This window comes from Hemitrygon akajei, chromosome 10, assembly GCF_048418815.1.
Source record: "Hemitrygon akajei chromosome 10, sHemAka1.3, whole genome shotgun sequence".
Classification (NCBI taxonomy): Eukaryota; Metazoa; Chordata; class Chondrichthyes; order Myliobatiformes; family Dasyatidae; genus Hemitrygon; species Hemitrygon akajei.
The window spans coordinates 99,084,409-99,106,409 of record NC_133133.1 but is presented as its reverse complement, the minus strand read 5'-3'; the positions used below and the strand labels follow the sequence as shown (position 1 = coordinate 99,106,409).

Here is a 22,001-nt window from a genome sequence, read left to right as displayed (position 1 = left end):
GCTAAGAAAGCGGGACCAGGACAAGGAACTGGGAACTAGGAGCCTGGGCTTGGACTCTGAGCCAGAGACTGCACAAGGACCCAGAACCTGGGTCTTGACTCGGGCTCGGACCCCAGAACTAGGTGAGGACATGACATGGCTACAGAACCGGACATGGCTTGGGTTCTTCAAGGCTTGGTTGCGAGACTAGGCGGGGCTTGGGAGACGGGAACACAGAGCCGTGCCCTTGAGGGAGTCGGGAACATGGAGCCAACGGTTCCCAACACAAGGTAGCGGCAAACAGCCAGGCCTACCTAGCGAAGGCATGGACACAGAGACAGTTCCAAACAACGACAGACAGTTCCTTATCTAGACACAGCAAGGCTCCGGTCTTGCTCTGGCAGTAGAAATTGACAGCAATACAGGTAAGGCCACAGGTGTGGTTGCAGGCAAAGACTTCAGGAGGAAGGTAAAGGGAACAGTCCAGCAAGTGAAGCTGAACCAAGGAGCTATTTATGTAGCCAGCCCAAAATGAGAATCAGGTGCCTCAATTAGAGCACTCAACAGAACAAGGGAAAACCAGAAAACCTGGAATAAGGAACAATGGACCAGACCGTGAACCAGAATGGGACTTCATGGACTGGACCATGACAAGACCCTATTGTATCATTTTTAAATCAAAGTAAGAGGCTGAGATTGAAGGAGTAAAGGCATCTCAGAGAGAAGTCCTTTTTTTAACTGCTCAGGGAAATGAGGTTTGACTGCACAGGTGCATGACGTAGAGTGCCAAAGGTTTAAAAAAGACCTCCATATACAGCGGCCATCATTGGAGTGGAGTGAGTCAGAATGGGATGGCTTTGGCTCAACAGGCTTCATCATGAACAGGCAAGGCGAGGGTAGGTTCTGGTAAGTTTTGCTTTGTTTAGAGTAGAGAGAATGCCAGACAGGATGTTGGAATGCTCCTCTTGCAGGATGTGGGAAGTCAGGGAGACCTCTGATGTCCCTGACAATGACACCTGCAAGAAGTGCATCCAGTTGCAGCTCCTAAAAAACCACGTTAGGGAACTAGAGCAGGAGCTGGAAGACCTCCGGATCATTCGGGAGAATGAGGAGTTTATAGATAGTAGTTTCAGGGAGGTAGTTACATCAAAGGAGCAGCGCACAGGTAATTGGGTTACTGTCAGGCGAGGGAAGGGGAAAGGGCAGGCAGAGCAGGGCTCCCCTGTGGCCATTCCCCTCAACAACAAGTATACCGATTTGGATACTGTTGTGGGGGGGGGGGAGGAAAGACTTACCTGGGACGAGCTGGGTTCTGCAGTGCAGAAGGGAGGGTGGAAGAAGAGGAGAACAGTAGTGATAGGAGACTCGATAGTTAGAGGTACAGACAGGAGGTTCTGTGGTCGTGACAGTGACTCCTGTATAGTTTGTTGCCTCCTGGGTGCCAGGGTCAGGGATGTCTCTGATTGTGTGCACAGCATTCTGAAATGGGAGGGTGAGCAGCCAGATGTCATGGTACACATCGGTACCAATGATGTAGGAAGAAAGAGTGAAGAGGTCCTGAAGAGTGAGTATAGAAAGCTTGGTAGGAACTTAAAAAGCAGGACCTCGAGGGTGGTAATCTCAGGATTGCTACCTGTGTCACGTGCCAGTGAGGGTAAGAATAGGATGCTGTGAAGGATGAACATGTGGCTGAGGAACTGGTGTAGGGGGCAGGGTTTCAGATTTCAGGATCATTGGGACGTCTTCTGGGGCAGGTGGGACCTGTTCAAGAGAGACGGGTTACACCTGAACTACACGGGGACCGATATCCTTGCAGGGAGGTTTGTTAGTGCTGTTGGGCGGGGGGGGGGGGGGGTGTTTAAACTAGATTTGCAGGGCTATGGGAACCAGAGTGCCAGAGTAGACAGCAGAGTGGGGGTGAAAATAAATAATGTTAAAAGTTCAAAGTCACAAATAGAAGGGTTGTGTGTGGTGGTAATAATCTTCCGAGGTGTGTCTATTTCAATGCGAGGAGTATTGTGGGGAAGGCTGTCAAGCTGAGGGCGTGGATTAACACGTGGAATTATGGCATTGTAGCCATTAGTGGCTACAGGAGGGGCAGGACTGGCAGCTTAATGTTCCAGGGTTCCGATGTTTCTGACGTGATAGAGGCAGAGGGATGAAGGATGGGGAGGTGGCATTGTTCGTCAGGGAAAATGTTACAGCAGTGCTCAGGCAGGACAGATTAGGGGGCTTGTCTACTGAGGCCATATGGGTGGATCTGAGAAACAGGAAAGGTATGACCACATTAACGGGGTTGTATTATAGACCACCCAATAGTCAGCGAGAATTGGAGGAACAAATCTGCAGAGAGATAGCAGACAACTGCAGGAAAGAAAAAGTTGTGATAGTAGGGGATTTTAATTTTCCATATATTGATTGGGACTCCCATACTGTTAAAGGTCTAGACGGGTTAGAGTTTGTAAAATGTGCTCAGTAAAGTTTTCTAAATATATAGAGGTACCATCTAGAGAGGATGCAATATTAGATCTTCTATTAGGAAATGAGTTAGGACAGGTGACGTAAGTGTGTGGGAACACTTTGGTTACAGTGATCATAACACCATTATTTTGAACTTGATCGTGGATAATGATTGATCTGGTCTTCGGGTTGAGGTTCTAAACTGGACAAAGGCCAAATTTGAAGCTATGAGAAAGGATCTAAAAAGCGTGGATTGGGGCAGGTTGTTCTCTGGCAAGGATGTCGTTGGTAAGTGAGGAAACAGGGAGCAAATAAGGTGCTTGAGGAGTATAAAAAGTGCAAAAAAATACAAGGAAGAAATCAGGAGGGCTAAAAGAAGACATGAGGTAGCTTTGGCAGTCAAGGTGAAGGATAATCCAAAGATCTTCTACAGCTATATTAAGAGCAAAAGGATAGTAAGGGATAAAATTGGTCCTCTTGAAGATCAGAGTGGTCGGCTATGTATGGAACCAAAAGTAATGGGGGAGGTATTAAATGGGTTTTTTGCGTCTGTATTCACTAAAGAAACTGGCATGGAGTCAATGGAAATAAGGCAAACAAGTAGTGAGGTCATGGAACCTATACAGATTGAAGAGGAGGAGGTGCTTGCTATCTTGAGGCAAATCAGAGTATATAAATCCCCAGGACCTGACAGGGTATTGCCTGGGACCTTGAAGGAGACTAGTGTTGAAATTGCAGAGGCCCTGGCAGATATATTTAAAATGTCGGTATCTACGGGTGAGGTGCTGGAGGATTGGAGGATAGCTCATGTTGTTCCGTTGTTTAAAGAAAGGCTCTAAAAGTAATCTGGGAAATTATAGGCAGGTAAGTTTGACATCGGTAGTAGGTAAATTATTGGAAGGAGTACTAAGAGATAGGATCTACAAGTATTTGGATAGTCAGGGACTTATTAGGGAGAGTCAACACGGTTTTGTTCGTGGTAGGTCACGTTTAACTAATCTATTAAGAGTTTTTCAAGGAGGTTACCAGGAAAGTGGATGAAGGGAAGGCAGTGGATGTTGTCTACATGGACTTCAGTAAGGCCTTTGACAAGGTCCCGCATGGGAGGTTAGTTAGGAAGATTCAGTCGCTAGGTATACATGGTGAGGTAGTAAATTGGATCAGACATTGGCTCAATGGGAGAAGTCAGAGAGTGGTAGTGGAGGATTGCTTCTCTGAGAGGAGGCCTGTAACTAGTGGTGTGCCACTGTGATCAGTGCTGGGTCCATTGTTATTTGTCATCTATATCAATGATCTGGATGATAATGTGGTAAATTGGATCAGCAAATTTGCTGATAATACAAAGATTGGAGGTGTAGTGGACAGTGAGGAAGGTTTTCAAAGCTTGCAGAGGGATTTGGACCAGCTGGAAAAATGGGCTGAAAATGGCATATGGAGCTTAATTTAGACAAGTATGAGGTATTGCACTTTGGAAGGACAAACTAAGGTAGAACATACAAGGTAAATGGTAGGGCACTGAGGAGTGCAGTAGAACAGAGGGATCTGGGAATACAGATACAAAATTCCCTAAAAGTGGTGTCACAGGTAGATGGGGTCGTAAAGAGAGCTTTTGTACATTGGCCTTTAAGTATCAAAGTATTGAATATAAGAGTTGGAATGTTATGGTGAGGTTGTAAAAGGCATTGGTGAGGCCAAATTTGGAGTATTGTGTGCAGTTTTGGTCACCAAATTACAGGAAGGATATTAATAAGGTTGAAAGAGTGCAGAGAAAGTTTACAAGGATGTTGCCGGGACTTGAGAAACTGAGTTACAGAGAAAGGTTGAATAGGTTAGGACTTTATTCCCTGGAGTGTAGAAGAAAGAGGGGAGATTTGATAGAGGTATATAAAATTATGATGGGTATAGATAGAGTGAATGCAAGCAGGCTTTTTCCACTGAGGCTAGGGGAGAAAAAACCAGAGGACATGGGTTAAGGGTGAAGGGGGAAAAGTTTAAAGGGAACATTGGGGGGGGGGGCTTCTTCACACAGAGAGTGGTGGGAATGTGGAATGAGCTGCCAGATGAAGTAGTAAATGCAGGCTCACTTTTAACATTTAAGAAAAACTTGGACAGGTACATGGATGAGAGGTGTATGGAGGGGTGTGGTCCAGGTGCAGGTCAGTGGGACTAGGCAGAAAAATGGTTCGGCACAGCCAAGAAGGGCCAAAATGCCTGTTCCTGTGCTGTAATGTTCTATGGTTCCACCTCCACCACTGTTGCCGGCAGCCCCTTCCACGCACTCACCACTCTCTGCGTAAAAAACTTACCCCTGGTATCTCCTCTGTACCTACTCCCCAGCACCTTAAACCTATGTCCTCTTGTGGCAACCATTTCAACCCTTGTAAAAGGCCTCTGACTATCCACACAATCAAGGCAATTACGTATTGCATTGAACTGCTACTGCTAAGCTAACAAATTTCATGGCACATGCCAGTGATAATAAACCTGATTCTGATTTCAGCTTTGTAAAAACTACAAATAGTGTAACCTCCACATTTACTTGGCATACACTAAATTTGGTTGCTGTTTTTAACATGGGGTAATGATCATGAACACCAGAAAGTTCAATTTTATTGCCAGCAGAAACTTAGACCAGTATGAGTCATTTTATATTGATTGGTCCCTTGTGCTTAGAGTTAGGTTTACTAAGATTGGGGAAGCTCATAAACAGAGATGGCATTAATCATCTTTGTGCTCAAATACTAAAAAAGGAAATCCCTCTGAGATGTTGATACCCAAGAACTTGAAGCTGCTTACCCCTCGAAGTATGTTCTCCTGACCTCTTGAAGCCCTTGGTCTTATTAACATTGGATGTGAGGTTGTTGCTGTGACACCACTGAATCAGCCAATCTATTTCATCTCTGTATGCTTCATCATCCTTGTGAGAGACTGGGATTATTTGTATTTGGAGAAGCAAGGACTGGTTAGTCACTATGGTTTTGTTCATGGGAAATCAAGGGTGAGAAAGCAAATTGGATACAAGATTGATTTGATGACTGGAAGCAGAGGGTGGAATGGATGTTTCCTTTTCAGATTGGAGCCTAAATGCAGTGGTGTGTCACATGGATCTGTGTTGACTTTTTAATTGTTTGTTACATATCAATGATTTGGAAGAAAGTATAGGTGGCATAATCTGTAAGTTTGCAGATAACATCAGAATTGAGGACAGTGAAGAAGATGTCTGAAGTTATAACAGTGTCTATATGAACTGTGAAATTTGACAAGGGGAGGCAATAGTGAGAACTTGAGGGACAAATACACATTTCCCTGAAAGTGGAAATCTGGGTGGACAAAGTAGTGAAGAAAGCATATAGTAAATTGTCTTTGTTGGCCAAGGGATTGTTTGCAGTTCTGCTTGCCATACTATAGGAAAGAGGCTAAATGGGGTGTAGAAAAATGAATGTTGGCCTCAACTAGAGAGCTTGATTTATAAGTAATTATTTGATAGGGTAGAATGTTTTACCTAGAGCAAAGGAGGCTGACGATTATAAAATTATGAGGGCCATAAATGGGCAACATAGTCATAGTCCTTTTCCAGAGTGGGAGAATCTAAAACTGAGAGCACTTGGTAAGGTAAGAGGGGTTAAGATTTAAATGGGATCTGAGGGGCAGATTTTTCCGCACGAGCAGGGTGGATACATGAACCAAGTTGCTGGAAGAATCTGGTAAAGGCAGATATCATCCCTTGCCAACTTTCACAGTTGATCTAGATACTGTTGTAACTTGAGACATCGTCAAGATACATATAAGGTCCCCCTCCCCCTTTCTTTCTCCCAGGGCCTCCCGTCCCATGATCCTTTCACTTCTCCAGTTCTGTATCACTTTCGCCAATCACCTTTCCAGCTCTTAGCTTCATCCCACCCCCTCCGGTCTTCTATCATTTTGCATTTCCCCCTCCCCCATTACTTTCAAATCTCTTAGTATCTTTCTCTTCAGTTAGTCCTGACGAAGGGTCTCTGCCCGAAACGTCGACAGTGCTTCTCCTTGTAGAGTGCACTTTGCTGTGTTCCACCAGCATTTTGTGTGTTGTTTGAATTTCCAGCATCTGCAGATTTCCTTGTGTTTGCTTCTTCATACAAGAAGTTGGACTCTTGACCTCACAATCTACCTCATTATGATTTTGCACTTGATTTTTACCCACACTGCGCTTTCTCTGTAGCTGTGACACTTTATTCAACATTGTTATTGTTTTACCTCAATGCTCTATGAATTTTATGAACAGTATGCAAGACAAGCTTTTCCTTGTATCTTGGTACATGTGACAATAATAAATGAATTCCAATGACAGAGGAGCTAAATAAGTACTTTGGGTCAGTCTTCACAACGCAAGGCCCTAGTAACATGTCAGGAATTCAAGAGAGTGGGGGACGTCACGTGATGACGTAGGATCGAGACGCAGGAACCCAGCTCTCCCGTAAAAAGTTAATAAATTAATGTTTAAATGAAGAAAAGTCAATACTTTCTAAACTACTTAAAATACTTATAAACTACTCCGGACTGTGTCAAGCTATGCCTCAAGGAAGGAAGATGAAGAAAACTAATACCGGGAAGACTACGCAAGTTGGAACAAGAACAAGGCCCACATCTACCGAGGAACCGCGGTCTCAGGTACATTATACCACCGGCGATACGGAACAGGAGACTGCGGCAACATTGGCCATTTCTAAAGGAAAAGACCATCGTGAACTGCGCAAACGCGAAGGATGGAGCATGCGCAAACGCGAAGGATGGAGCATGCGCAAACGGGAGCAACAAGAACTACAAAACCCAGCTACCACTGCAACTGAAAGTGATAGCGAATCGGAGGGAGAGTCAAATCTTCCGGAAAGATCAGGTGAAGAAGGAGTTAAAAGTCCTTCTAGAAATATAGAAAAGACTTTTGAGGCAAATAATGAGTAAATTAGACACATCAAAAGTAATTAAAAATAATCAAAAAATACTCGGAAAAAAAAAGACCAATATGGAGATTATGCTTGATAAAATGACAAAGAGACAGGAAAAAATGGAAAAAAGAATTACGGACTTGGAAACTACAATGGAAGACATGGTTGAAAGAATGGACAAAATGGAAAATGAAAATACTGCTTGGACATCAGAAAGAAAACAATTTATGGAAAAAATTGATAAGCTTGAAAATCTCAGTAGACGAAATAATATTAAAATTGTTGGACTTAAAGAAGATATAGAAGGAGAAGATCCAATAAATTTTTTTCAAAAATGGATCCCTAAAAAATTGGAAATGGAAAGAGAAACTCCAATTGAGATTGAAAGGGCGCATAGATCTTTAAGGTCAAGATCTCGAGCTGATCAAAACCCACGATCAATTTTGATAAAATGCTTACGATACCAAGACAAAGAAAAGATCCTGAAGGCCGCTGCCCAAAGTGCCAAAAATAGAAACGGGCCACTGATGATAGCAGGGAAACCAGTTCTTTTTTATCCTGATATAAGTTACAACCTGTTGAAGAGAAAGAAGGAATTTAACCCAGCGAAAAAAGCCTTATGGGAAAAGGGTTATAAATTTATAATGCGTCATCCAGCAACACTGATAATTTTTTTGGAGGAGGGAAATTTTTTTTTTTCCGATTATCGAAAAGCGGAGGTGTTTGTACAAGAACTTCCATCTATTCGCTAATTACACATAGAGGCTTCCAAACGTAATGGATTAAAGATGAAGATAGACCCAACGAACAGAAGTGATGGACATTTATGGATATTATAGAAGAGAAAAGCAAAATTTTATAAATACTAAATGAGAATAGTATTTTTTTTTTCTCTTCTTATACATATACTTTTTTATGTTGCAGGGGGGCTGGGGAGCTTTGGATCGGTTACTGCGGGATTCACGTGTGTAATCATGGCGGTTGCCATGACCCGTACAACAGAGGGGGGTAATGTTGTGTTTTTTTTCCACAACATTAGTAGGGGGGTATTTTGTTTTTTTTTCTTTATATTTTAATTTTCTTCTATCTTTTTGCCTGGATGATTGGTGGGGACACACATAGCAACATGGAGATTTTTATAAAGATTTCCCAGGATACCACGAAAGTTGAAAGATTAGGTATTATTATAGATTGGAGTAATATAATAAAAAAAATGACTAATCTACTAAATTTTTTAAGTTTTAATGTTAATGGGCTTAATGGGCCAGTAAAAAGAAAAAGAATTTTAACATATATTAAAAAAATGAGAACTCCATGGAGCATGTGGGGATCTTCCAATATCCAGGCATTCCCTTTTTTTTCCCCTTTCTTTCTTATTTTTTTTTTAATAGGGATGTTGGGGGGGGGGAAGGGTTAAGGGGAGGGGGGCTGGGCAACAGATTTTTTTTCATACACATTTATTCTGTAACTATTTGAAAACAATAAAAAAAAAGTGAAAAAAAAGGAATTCAAGAGAGTCAGAGGGTAGAGATAAGTGTAGTGACCATTACTAAGGATAAGACACTGGGGCAGCTGAGGGGCCTGAATATGGATAAGTCATCTGGATCAGATAGACTACACCCTGGAAGTGAAGGAGGTAGCTGAAGAGATTGTGTTGGCATTAGTAGTGATCTTTTAAGATTCACTAGAGTCAGTAAGAGTGAAAATTTCACATCAGAGGACTGGAAAATTTCAAATATGACACTGCTGCTCAAGAAGAGACAAGACAAGAAATAAGGGGACAGTTAGTCTGACATGTGTTGGCATGTTGCTAAGTGGTTAAGGCTTTGGGCTGGTGAGCTGATGGTTACTAGTTCAAGTCTCAGCTGAGGTGGTATGTGTGTCCTTGAGCAAGGCACTTAACCACATACTGCTCCTGCATTTATAGCAGTACAGACAAGACATTGGTTCTTAAGATTTTAGAAATCATTATTAAGATTGACATTTTAGACTACTTGGTAGTACACCCTATCCTCGTCATATGCGTCTTCAGACAATGTGGATTCAGTTATGCGAGGAACCTATTTCTACCAACGTTTCCTTATGTGTGTCCAAAACTCAGTTATGCGAGGAGCACTGCTTTCCCACCAATACAAGTCACGTGCACACACCTCACAGTCTCACTGTTGGGATAAGCACTGCTTTCCCACCAATACAACTCAGGTGCACGTGCCTCACAATCTCACTCCCGCCAGTCTCGCTTTGGTTTTGGCAAGGTGTGGGTGTGCGATCTTGTGCTCTTAAAACTTTTGTTGGTTTTACCTATGGTGCAGTGATTTTGTACTTGAAATATTTAACTGTGCCCCTTAAGAGTGCACTGTCACGTCCTGGGCCATCAGCCGAGCGGCAGAGAACTGCTTTAACACTTGAAAAAAAAAGTTGGAAGTTATAAACAGTGCGGCATCAGGTAACACAGCTCTGAGACGTTACTGCTGGGAAAAGAATCTTGCCTTTAGAGTTCTTTTGTTGCTGGACAATGCGCCAGGCATTCCTAAACATTTGGACAGCATTCATCCTAACATAACAGTGCATTTCCTGCCATCTAACACAACATCGCTGATTCAACTACTCAACCAAGGTGTGATCCACATTCAAGGTGTTTTTTTTAAAACGGCGAACTATCTCTCAGATGCTGCAAGCAACAGACGATTTTGAAAATCCCGGGAGTTTACCAACGGTGAGGGAATAGTGGAAGTCGGAACACTTAGCACAAATGGCGATGGACATGGACCCAAGTTTAGAAAGGAGTCAGCATTTCAGTTGTTCCCTGCCGTCAACCCTTCTTCCCTACAAGCCAATTTATGCTGAAAAACAAAATGCTGCCAAGCAAACAACCCTCACCACTTTCTTCAACCCGTGTCATCTCCTGCTGCTGACAGTTCTAAGAGTTCTGTGAGTCTTCCTTCACCCCTTGCTGTGCTTGATATGATCCTGATGACCACAACCATCCACCTTATCCATGTAAAGCTGCCTGACACCACAACAACCACTCATCTCCCAGAGCAAACACACCTGGCACTGTTGGTGAGTACAGTACATCCTAGTATATTAATTTTCTATAATTAATTACATTGAATATTACCTTAAATTGATGAAATATAATACAATGTTGCCTTGTGGTACTGCTTTTGTGTCATATTGGTATGAAAGTGTGAATAAATTACAGATAAAACATATTTAGGAAGCCCTCTGGAACGCATCCCTATTTTCTCCATTTAAATAATTATTCACATTATGCGTCGACTGCGAGGAATGTATCCCCCGCATATAACAAGGACAGGGTGTACAGTATATGATAAGGTGGGACAAAGTTTGCATGGTTTCATTAAGGGAAGGTTAATACCACTGACATTAAGAGGCTGGTCTGACATGATAATAACACAATTACAAAGTTTTTCACTGTGCTTTATGTTCTGTGTTTGGATTACAATAAATGAGATGCTATGGTTTTTCTTAAACATAACACACTTCATGCCTTTTTTATTTGCGAAAACCTAAAGGATTGGTGACAAGGTGAAATTTTATTTCCTTATATCCTTTAGATTTTCTTTAGAATCCTTTAGATTTTCGCAAATAAAAAAGGCATGAAGTGTGTTCATTACATACAGTAATTCACAGCCACCGACATTAAGAGGCTGGTCTGACATGATAATGACACAATTACAAGGTGCCATTCATTAGAAAATACAAACATTGTAATTTTTAATTAGAATTTTGTAGTGTTCAAAAGCACTTTAAGGCCATAACCAGAAACAGGTGAGAAAGCTTGCAGGATAAATTTCACAATGAAGCATGGATTTTTTCCATTGCAGTAAAATAGAGGCATTTATTTAATTTTTTTTAAATTACTCCAATTCTTTAAAAGTTTTAAGCCCATATAGCTATATATAGTTAAAGTGAATCAAATAGTTAAGGCTGGCATATCTTAATATTTGACAGGATCCTTAACATTGAAGAATTCTAAAGCACTCACCTCAAGACAGAAATGTAGCTCAGAACCCACTCTGCATTGTAACGAAAGGTAAAGATTAGAACCAAGACTTCTTGTATTAGTGTTTTGTAAAATCAACATTTAAAAAGGTCAAGCATTAAATATAATAGCAAAACAAGTTATAATTAACTAAAACATTGGATGCTTTAAAAGGATGTTGCCAATTTAACATTACGGTGGCAGTAACAATTTAGATATAAATGTAAGGAACTTACAAAAAAGATACTAGCAGCTTCAAAATCAATGTTTGCTGGATGCAAGTTAGCGCAGTGCTCCATTTCTATTATGGAGTATGCCCGCAAGAAATGACCCTCAAAGAGTTGCATATGGTGACATATATACACTTAGATTAAGCATTTACTTTGAATTCAAAGCAGTAGACAAACGTTTTTACCAGAAGGGTCAATAAACACAGGGTACAAATTGAAAATGACTGATAAAAATGCAGTTGAAATTCTTTTTTTAAAAATTGCTTGTCTCAGTAATTTGTAATGTGTTGCCTGAAGTGAGATTTAATGAAATCCAACAATAGGTGTTAAAGATAAGTTGAACAAGTAACTGCACCTGTTTTACAAGAGCATATTAACACGTTTTGGTGCCTTAGCACCCTCCAAACAGCAATGAAAATCAAAATGATATGCTGTTCAATGAACAACCACATTTTTAGATTTAAAGCAGTAGACATTAAAGAACATAATTAAGCCAGATGTGTTCTTATTGTTTCATTTCAGGAAACCATTCATAAACAAGCGTACGTGAAAAGAGAAAGCCTAGCAGATGTTCCAACAGAGCGGACTGACCAAGCTTAGCCCACCGAGGATCTCTCAGTGATATTCTACTTCCAGCCTAGTGAAGTGGATCCCATAATGTAAGGGAATTGGCGGCCCTGGAGACCTCATCAATGCAGTTCGGTAAACGCTGCACCAGGTAGGCCACAGCCCACGTCCGCACTGTAACACACCTTGCTTATCCGGCTGATAATACCTCACATCCAATACAAACTTGTTTCTTGGTAATGGGACTGGCTATAATATTCATTCAGTTGTAAATGCCTAGTCGCTAAGTTTAAGGGAGCAGAACGCCTCCATCTTTCTTCCGCCCCAGATAAGCTCTTTAAAGTGGTTGAGAACCAGCTGCGACGTTGGCTATTGGTTGGTTCCAATGTCAGTCAATCAGCTGCTTCCTCCATCACGTTCATTTGCCGTAACTGAAAGAGTAATATAAAAAGAATGTATCCTTCCGCCTGCGGGTTTCCCGTCCTTCTCTCAAAGTAACGTCAGGCATCAAGACCCCGTTATTATAAACATTGTCGCGCCGTGGTCACTGAGCCGTCCCGCATATTGGTTAAGGAAGGCTGGGGCGGGGGGGGGAAGACGGGGGATTAGATGTGTACGGCGGAGGATAACGCAGTGGACGGTGAGGCGGCCGTGCCCTGGATGGCGTGTGGCGTTCGGGCCGCAGACAGGGCAGCGAGTCAGCCCCAGCCCGGCCTCAACATGTCCGACAAGCATCCCGATTGCAGCTGGGTGTCGCAACTGGAGTGCGGTGGGTGTCCGGGGCCAGTTGATATTAGAGATGGGAGGGTAGCGGCGAGATACAGGACCATTTTTTTTCGGTCAGATTCGGCGCCCTGTTGACTTACTCATTTCTTTCTTCTTTCCCCCTCCCCTCATCCGGCAGAACTCTACTACCTGATAGCCCGTTTCCTCATGTCTGGGCCGTGTCAGAAGTCAGCACGGGTAAGTACAACCGAGCGAGCCGCAGCCTCTTGTTTTTTGCTCTTGTACTTGAAAGCCCTGACTCACTCTGCCTCGTTCCGCGCAGGTCCTGATCCAGGAGCTCGAGGAGCACCAGGTAAGGGCGGCAGCTACCCCTTCGTCCTGCGTTAGCATTTCCTCTTTGCTCTCCAGTCTCACAGCCTTCATCTCTTCCCTTGTTTCCTTCCTCAGTTGATCCCCCGGCGTCTAGACTGGGAAGGGAAGGAACATCGCAGAAGCTTCGACAATCTGGTGAGAGTTTACAAACTACTCGGCGTAAAATAAAACCGAAACATGTTTAAAAAAAAATTTGGTAGTTGAATCTCCCGCAAAAAGTTGTTTTTTTAATATATATATGTAAATATCCCGATATTTATATCAAATGACTTTTAAAGACATAACTCATACGATTAAAATTGCTATTTACTCCGTTCAGACTGTTGCAGATGTACAAAAACGACGTGAAACATTGGGTAAGATGAAATGAAAGGAAGTGATTTTGTTAAAAAATTGTGGGCAATATTGTAAGATGTGAAGTTACGTAGGGATACTCTAATTTCGTCCAATGAGAAAGAAACGCCTCTGATATGCGGTGGTTATTGAGTGAAATGGGACGTCACCTTCCATTGGATGCTTGGCAAACTGGTTGTGTTACAGGAAACTGATGTCGATCACGTCTACTACTTCATTAGCATTGCCTTATACTGACTGCATATGAGACAGCTGGAATATCTCAGAACGCTGACTAGACCATTGTTTGCCATCGTTTTCCCATAAAGGTTAGCTTTGGAATTGTTTTAGTAATTTAAAAGATGCTTCAGTAGTTATTATTTCATTAATAATCAAAAGGATAAAGGATTCCTTAGAATTGGTGCAAATAAGAATGTAGAGCTGTTTGGGAATGAAAGCGATTACCGGTATTTCTCTTTGGGTCTGCCCTTTTATTTCTAACATGGGAGTGGTATACATCTTTTAGTGAATAAATTAATGTTTATTATTCTTGCTTTGTATTCACATTCATTGAATTAAAATGGATTTTATTCTGTGATTACATACTCTAGTAAATGGATTTTTACTCACATGCATTTTAAGAAATACTGTGCTGGATTCTTAAAATTAATGTTTTCATACTGAATTTTAAGTTATTTAAATGTGAGATTTTTTCTGTTAATTTTGTCAAAACTAGAAACGCTGAAGAATAAACTCTTCATTGCTATTGTTGAATTTTCATTAACATATCACTAACTTATATTTATTAATAAAACTATCCAGACATAGGTGAAACCTTTTTATTATATTATGGACCAGGAATGAGCCCCTACTGAAGATTCTAAGGAATTTCCATTTATGTGGTATTATTGGTAATTTACTTCATTTTTAATACCATATCATAGGTGAAGAATCAGCATAAGGGAAGGAGATTGTTGTGGCTGTGTGATGCTGCAACAACCTCTCATCCAATGTCAGCAAGAACAAGGAGCTGATCAGGAAGGAGGAAACTGGAGATCCATGAGCCAGTCCCAATCGCCGGGGGGGTGGGGGTGGGGGGGGCGGCGCGATCAGAGTTGAAGAGAGTCAACAAATTCATCACATTGGAGGATCTGACTCGGTTTTAGCATGCAAGCGCTGTTATGAAGAAAGCACACCAGTGCCTGTACTTACTCAGAAGTTTACGAAGATTCGGCATGTCATTTACAACTTTGACAAACTTTTATAGATGTGATGTATATTGACTGGTTGCATCAGGCCCTTGACCGGAAAAGCCTACAAAAAGTGGTGGATACAGCCCAGTCCATCATGGGTAAAGCCCTCCTCACCACTGAGCACATCTACGTGGAGCCCTGTCGCAGGAAAGTAGCATCCATCATCAAGGACCCCCACCATCCAGGCCATTCTCTCTTCTTGTTGCTGCCATCAGGAAGAAGATACAGGAGGCTCAGGACCCACGCCACCAGGTTCAGCATCAGTTATTACCCTTCAACCATCAGGCTCTTGAACCAGAGGAGACAACTTCATTCGTCCCATCACTGAACTGTTCCCGCAGACTGTGGACTCACTTCCAAGGATGCTTTATTGCATATTCTTGATATTTGTTTAATTATTTATTAATATTCTTTTTTTTCTTGTTGTATTTGCTCATGTTGTTGTCTTTTGCAAATTGGTTGGTTGTCAGTCCTGTTGGGTGCAGTCTTTCATTGATGCTGTTGTGTTTCTTATATTCACTGTGAATGCCTGCAAGAAATGAATTTCAGGGTTGTTTATGGTGCCATGTGCTTTGATAGTAAATTTACTTTGAACTTTGGACATTTTAGTGGCTGGCCTTGCATCGCCTTTGAACTTACTACATGTAGTGCTTGAAACCATTCTCCCTTTCCCAGTCTAGCTTTTTCTGATTTGGATTTATAGATCTGAGAGAGAATTGGGCTTTTATTGAGTCATAACACATGCCACAGACAGAATGTGTCCTTGATGTGCTGTCATGGAGTTGGCTTTAAAACTTAAAGCTTGTTTAGTGGTTGTCATGTGACTTGAAGGAATTGATTTAATCATGTTGCAAAGTATTTGAGTAGTATAAACTTTTTAATTCTGAAATCTATTTCTGGCAATTTAAAACTTGGTAAAGTTGTTATTACACAATTTTTGGGCTATAATTGGGGTAATATTTAAGATGAATTGTAGGCTACCAGTGATTTATTTTTAAAATTTGATGTAGTAGACAGTGCATTGGATTCTTAGTTAATTTCATGACTTGTCTCAAGTACAGTGATGGAAATCAAAGGAAAGGAAATGGTAATCTCTTTTAGCTCTGCAATAAGTAAGGACGTAGCATTTGCTGCTTTAGTAGATTTAACCAGAGTGATTGATTCTGTGGTAGTATGCACTTTACCCGATAATGGTTATTCCCCCAGAGGTTTCCATTTGTACCTTTCACAGTGCACATAAGTCTATACAGTTTGGTGGCTTCTGATAATTTTGAGATGAAGAATTGAGTAAAATTATATTATTTTAATTTCTGGCCATCTTTTGGCATTCCCTACAAGGAAAACCTATCTTGATACTCAGATGAAAAGCCTTCCAGTTTCTATAGATTGAAAGTTCAGATGAAATTGCAGCAACATCTGATCAGAGACCTCCTATGCTAATATGCTACATTTGTTACTTGGATAAAGGCCAACTTAAATTGCTCAATTTTTATGATTTTTTTTTCCCATGTGTGCACTATGTTCTCATTTAGTACCAGTGTCAGAAAACATAGTTGTGGGTAAGGCAGTCACGCCCTGCAATCCTTCACTCAAAATGGTGAAGGAATCTCTTGTGTCCATTGAGACATAATGACTCCATCTGAAGACCTAATAGATACTGTAAAACGGAAAGGCAGTCAATGCCTTTGGCTGAATTGGCCAAACTGGTTTGTACAATTAACAAATTTGCTTAACTTGCAAGACTGAGATGTTGATTTGTTTTTTTTTTGTAATTTATTTTTTTATTGAAGTTCATCATCAAACAAACATTTCCATAAGATGTATTTCAGACATTGTACGTATATATCATATAATCATATATATCACAAATCTCCACAAAGTATTTATCTGAGGTACACACTTAAAGAAAAGAGTGGAAAGAAAAAACAAACAAAAGGAAAAAACTATATACAAGTAGGGAGTGATCTTTTTTTACAACATGTTCATTGATTTGTGAGAATAAAATCAGGCCTATGAGGCATTATGTAGTTAAACCATTTTCCCCAGTATGAATCAAATTGTTCCAGCTTATGATTAACAGATGCTGTTATCTTCTCCATTTTGTAAATGTCCATTGTAATTTGCATCCATGCATTTAAAGTTGGGCTCTCCTGTGATAACCATTTCCTAGTAATAGTCTTTTTACCAGCCACCAACAGTATATTTATTAAATATTTATCTATTTTCAACCATTCTTGAGGTATATATCCAAAATATATGGTCTTACTCTCCAAGGGTATTTCACATTTAAAGATGTCTTGTAGGGCATTGTGTATCCCCCTCCAATAGTTTTTGATAACAGGGCAGTCCCAAAAAATATGGTAATGATTTGCATTTTGATTTCCACAATTTCTCCAGCAAACTGGGAGGTTACTATCATAATGGGATTTCTGAGAGGGTGTAATAAAATATCTTATCAAGTTTTCCATCCAAACTCCCTCCATTTTGATACCTCCATATTGTTGTCCATTCTTCCTCAGATATAATTATCCCTCCTTCCTTCTCCCATTTTGTTTTAATGTATGAAGTCGAATGTGTTTTAAGATTTGACAACCCATACATGCTCGAAATGATTTTACTACCGTTATCTGAATTATATGCTTTTCTAAATAGCTCTATCAAGCATGGTTGGTAATGATAATCAAGCATAATGATGCCCAAATATTTGAAAGACTCTGTGTGCCATGCCCAGGGATATCTACTTTCAATTTCTCTTGGTGGGCTATAGTAGTATGAAATTATTGGGTTTTATCTATGTTGATCTTGTATTCTGATAATTGACCATATTGTTCAAAGGATTGCATCAATTTAGGTAAAGAGTATGTTGGTTGCCCTAGATAGATCAAAATGTCATCTGTGTAACAAGGCAATTTATGCTCTGTCCCTTTAATAGTAATTCCCCCGATATCTTCATTTTGTCTGATAAATTGAGCTAATGGTTCCAGATATAATGCAAAGAGTAGCGGTGACCATGCACAACCCTGTCTCGTGCCCCTTTCTAGAGTAAGACTATTTGATAAATATCCATTGATTTTGATCCTAGCAGTAGGATTGTCATATAGTGTCTGTATAGTTTTAATAATTGTGTCTTGGAAACCAAATCTATGTAAAACTCTGTAAAGAAAATTCCAGTTAACCGAATCAAATGCCTTTTCAGCGTCCACGTTTATCACTATTGCTTCTATTTTATTTTTTTGTATATGATCCATAATGTGAAGTGTCCTTCGTATATTGTCTTGTGTCTGGCGTTGTTCTATAAAACCTCTGATCATTACGTATCAGTATGGGTAGAAGCTCCTCTAATCGTTTGGCCATGATGGAGGTAAATAATCTATAATCTACATTAAGAACAGATATTGGTCTTAATGACCTGCATTCCATATTATCCTTGCCTTCTTTCGGTATAGCGGAGATTATCGCTTCCTTCCAACTGGGTGGCATTTGTGCCTTTTTTTGGAGCCCAGTTCAGTGTGGGGAGTAAAAGAGGAATTAACTCATTTTTAAATTCTTTGTACCACTCTGCAGTATCCCCATCTGATCCTGGTGACTTGCTTAATTTAAGCCTACTAATTGCAGCTTTTAATTCAACTTCAGTTATGTCAGCAGTCATTATTCTATTTTGTTCTTCACTTAAAGTGGGTAACTTGAGAGAATTTAAGAAGGTGTCAATTTGGGTTATGCTTCCCCCTGGACCTTTGGAATATAGACTTTTGTAAAACACTTCAAAAGGTTCTTGAAGTGATACATGTCAAAAGATTACTGAAGTCATATGCCAAGCTCCATTTTAAAGAATCTGGATCAAGTTGATCATCACTGAAATTTGTTATTGTGGTGAAATTTGTTATGTGATAGTAGTACAGTGCAATATGTAAGACATACTATAATCTACAAAAATAGATAGTGTAAAAGGTAAGTAATGAGGTAGAGTTCATGGACTGTTCAGAAATCTGATGGTGGAGTGAAAGAAGCAGTTCTTGAAATATTGAGTATGTGTCTTCGGGCTCCTGAATTACTACCTCATGAAGAGAGCATGTTCTGATTGGTGAAGATGGATGCTGCTTTCTTGAAGCATTGCCTCTTGAAGATATCCTCAGTGGCAGGGAGGGTTATAAAAGGAGTTTGAAACCCTGAAACGCAGATGATAATAATTGAAAAATTGTAGTTGTTGACAGTGATCTGATTTGCTTGCTAAGGATATGCCACCAATTCAGTGAGTAGTTTCAGTTCCCTGGTTGATTCTATTGCCATAGACAGGGACACAACTATTGATTTGCTTACATAATTCATCAATTATTTTATCAGTTGAGGTATATTTGGCAGACACTATCTTTCCAGAATTGACTTGGTTAGTTATCATTCGAAATGCAGTACTTGATAAGGCTTCATCAGAACTTGACAGCTGTATGTCTATCACCTACGGATGGGAGGATGCCAGCTGACTATTCCTATGCAAGCTATTGGACATTCGTAGTGAATTGGGTATTAAATATCCTTCCTTGCAAACTCATATTAAATTGTATTAGAGAAAGGAAAACAATAAAAACAAGGAAATACATTGTGAATTAATTTCATAAGTATTGTGTAGCAGGAAAGCTGCTAATTATTTTTGTTTGCAGTTAGCATGCATTTAAATTTTTACTGAAATTTATGTGTGATTATAGGTTCTTATGTTTACATGTGGAATAGCACTTCATGAACAATGTTCAAACAAAATTCTTGAGGGACTCAGCAGATCAGGCAGCATCCGAGAGGGGAATAAAGAGGCAATATTTCAGGCTGAGACCCTTCATCAGGACTGTGTTCAAGATTTTCAGCATCTGCAGAATGCCTTGTGTTCATGAATAATGCAAATCTGCAACTATTAGAAACAATTTATGTTTGTTGATTTTAGGTTTCAGCCAACAAACATGTTTCTTCAGATCACTTGTTGCAGATTTGTCAACGAATTGGCCCCCTTTTGGATAAGGAAATCCCACCTAGTGTTCCCGGAGTGAAAACCTTGCTCGGAGTTGGGCGGCAATCATTGTTGCGGACTATAAAAGGTAAATAAAAATGAATGATGCATTATATTTAAGTATTATTTTGACAATGCTTTGGTGAAGAAGTTATAGATGTGCTTTTAATTGATTTGGTTATTTGATATAAATATTCAAAAGACAGCAGATTGGAAATTGTTTTTAGCTTTAGAAAATCTGTTCAAGGGATTCTTTAAATGAGATTCTAATTGACAAAAGCACTACCTTTGAAAGCACATTTCGGCTTGTCATTATTGTAGCTAATTTGGACAAATATTTGAATGTGAGTTAGTTATTTTGATAGAGGATCAGGTTTGTAGTTCACAAGCCTCCACATTCTTCCTGTAGTGGGGCGACCAGAATTGAATACAGCACTTCAGATGCGATTATAAAGCTGCAGTATAATGTCATGACTTGAACTCATTGCTTCAACTAATAAAGGCAAGCATTGCCATATGCCACCTTAATTACTCTATCAATTCTTGCAACCACTTTCAACTGATGGACTTGGAACCCAAGATCCCTCTGGATGGTAATGCTGTTAGGGTCCTGTCATTAACACAGTTCTTTCTCTTTACATTTGATTTCCCCTAAGTGCAACACTTCACACTTGCATGGATTAACCTCTATCCATTGTTTCTCTTCTCTTATCTGCAAATGATATATATCCTGCTGAATCCTTTGTCAGTCTTCAGCACTATGCAGAGCATCACCAAATTTTGCACCACCTGTGAACTTACTAACTCATTCATCCTTGCTTACATCGAAGTCATATACTAGTTCCAGTGCAGATCCCAGCGCAACATCTGGACACAGACCTGCATCTGGAATGAATCCTATTGTTTGCAACCCTTTTATTTATCGGAAAGCAAATTCTGAGTTCAAATACCAAGTCTATCTGGATCCCATACATCCTAATCTTTTGGATGAGTCTGCCATAAGGAATCTTGTCAAGCGTCTTAATTAAATTCATGTAGATGTCATCTACATCTTAATCTTCATGGATCACCATCATCTCAAAAAAAAAACAAATCAAATTTTTTTGCAAAGGAGATAATGGAACCCTCAGGAAGCAGTAATCATAATTATTCACCCTGCAGTTTGAGAGGGAGAAGCTAAATTTGGGTGCATTGGTATATAGTTGAGTAAGAGTAACTCCAGGGACATTGGCGAGGAGCTGGCCAAGGATGATTGAAAGGGGCCACTAGAAGGAATAAAGATACAGTAGCAGTGGTTGGTGTTGTGCAAAATTCCAAAGAAGAAGCCACCTAAAGGAATGATGATGCAACCATTAAAAACAAAGGAGAAAGCATACTATATTGCAAAAATTAGTGAGAAGCTAGAGGATTGTGAAACCTAAAACCAACAGAAAGAAACTAAAAAACTTTGAGGAGAAACAATGAAAAATGCACGCAAGCTAGCCAATAGTATAAAAGGAGATATACCAAAGGATTTTTCAGTTGTATAAAGAATTAAAGAGAGGCAAGAGTGGGTATCGGACTGCTGGAAAATGATGCTGGAAAGGTAGCGATGGGGGTACAAGCTGAATAAGTATTTTGCATCAGTCTTCACTGTGGAAGAAATTCAAGAAATTCAAGAGTAACAGTGGGCACTTGAGCGTAGTTGCTATTATTAAAGAAAAAGTGCTTGGGAAGCTGAAAAGTGAAGATAGATTAATAATTTGGACCAGGTGGATAATACCCCAGGTTTCTGAAAGAGGTCGCTGAAGTGACTGGAGACATTAGAAGTGATCTTTCAAGAATCAAAAGATTGCTATTTCTCAAAGAATTCCATCAGATTTGTCAGGCAAGATTCTTTGGCTTTGGCCTATTTTATCCTGTCCCTCCAAGTATCCCGAAACCAGGTCTTTTAACAATCGACTCCAGCACCTTCCCAGCCACTGGAATGAGGCTAACTGGCCTATAATTTCTTGTCTCTTGCCTCCTTCCTTCTTTAAAAAGTGAATTGACATTTGTGATTTTTCAGCCCTTCAGATGATAGAGCTGAGGATGAACTAGCAGATTTGAAAGTAGCTGATGGGTGCAACATGAATGTAAGGAATGATAGCCAATGATTGGGTACAAATTGAGTTAAAT

The 22,001-nt window shown here is 40.2% G+C and overlaps 1 protein-coding gene across 10 annotated transcripts in view; it reads left to right on the top strand.

The window, feature by feature from the left end:
• The first annotated feature begins 12,791 nt into the window (after positions 1 to 12,791).
• Positions 12,792 to 22,001, top strand: part of brwd3 (bromodomain and WD repeat domain containing 3) — a 340,825-nt gene continuing 331,615 nt past the window's right edge. For all 10 annotated transcript variants that reach the window (XM_073058687.1, XM_073058689.1, XM_073058692.1 and 7 more), the window contains exons 1-5: positions 12,792 to 12,936; positions 13,072 to 13,130; positions 13,216 to 13,245; positions 13,341 to 13,400; positions 19,782 to 19,932. In XM_073058687.1, coding sequence (XP_072914788.1) covers positions 12,828 to 12,936; positions 13,072 to 13,130; positions 13,216 to 13,245; positions 13,341 to 13,400; positions 19,782 to 19,932 — 409 coding nt within the window. In that variant the 5' untranslated portion in view covers positions 12,792 to 12,827. The remainder of the gene's footprint in view (positions 12,937 to 13,071; positions 13,131 to 13,215; positions 13,246 to 13,340; positions 13,401 to 19,781; positions 19,933 to 22,001) is intronic.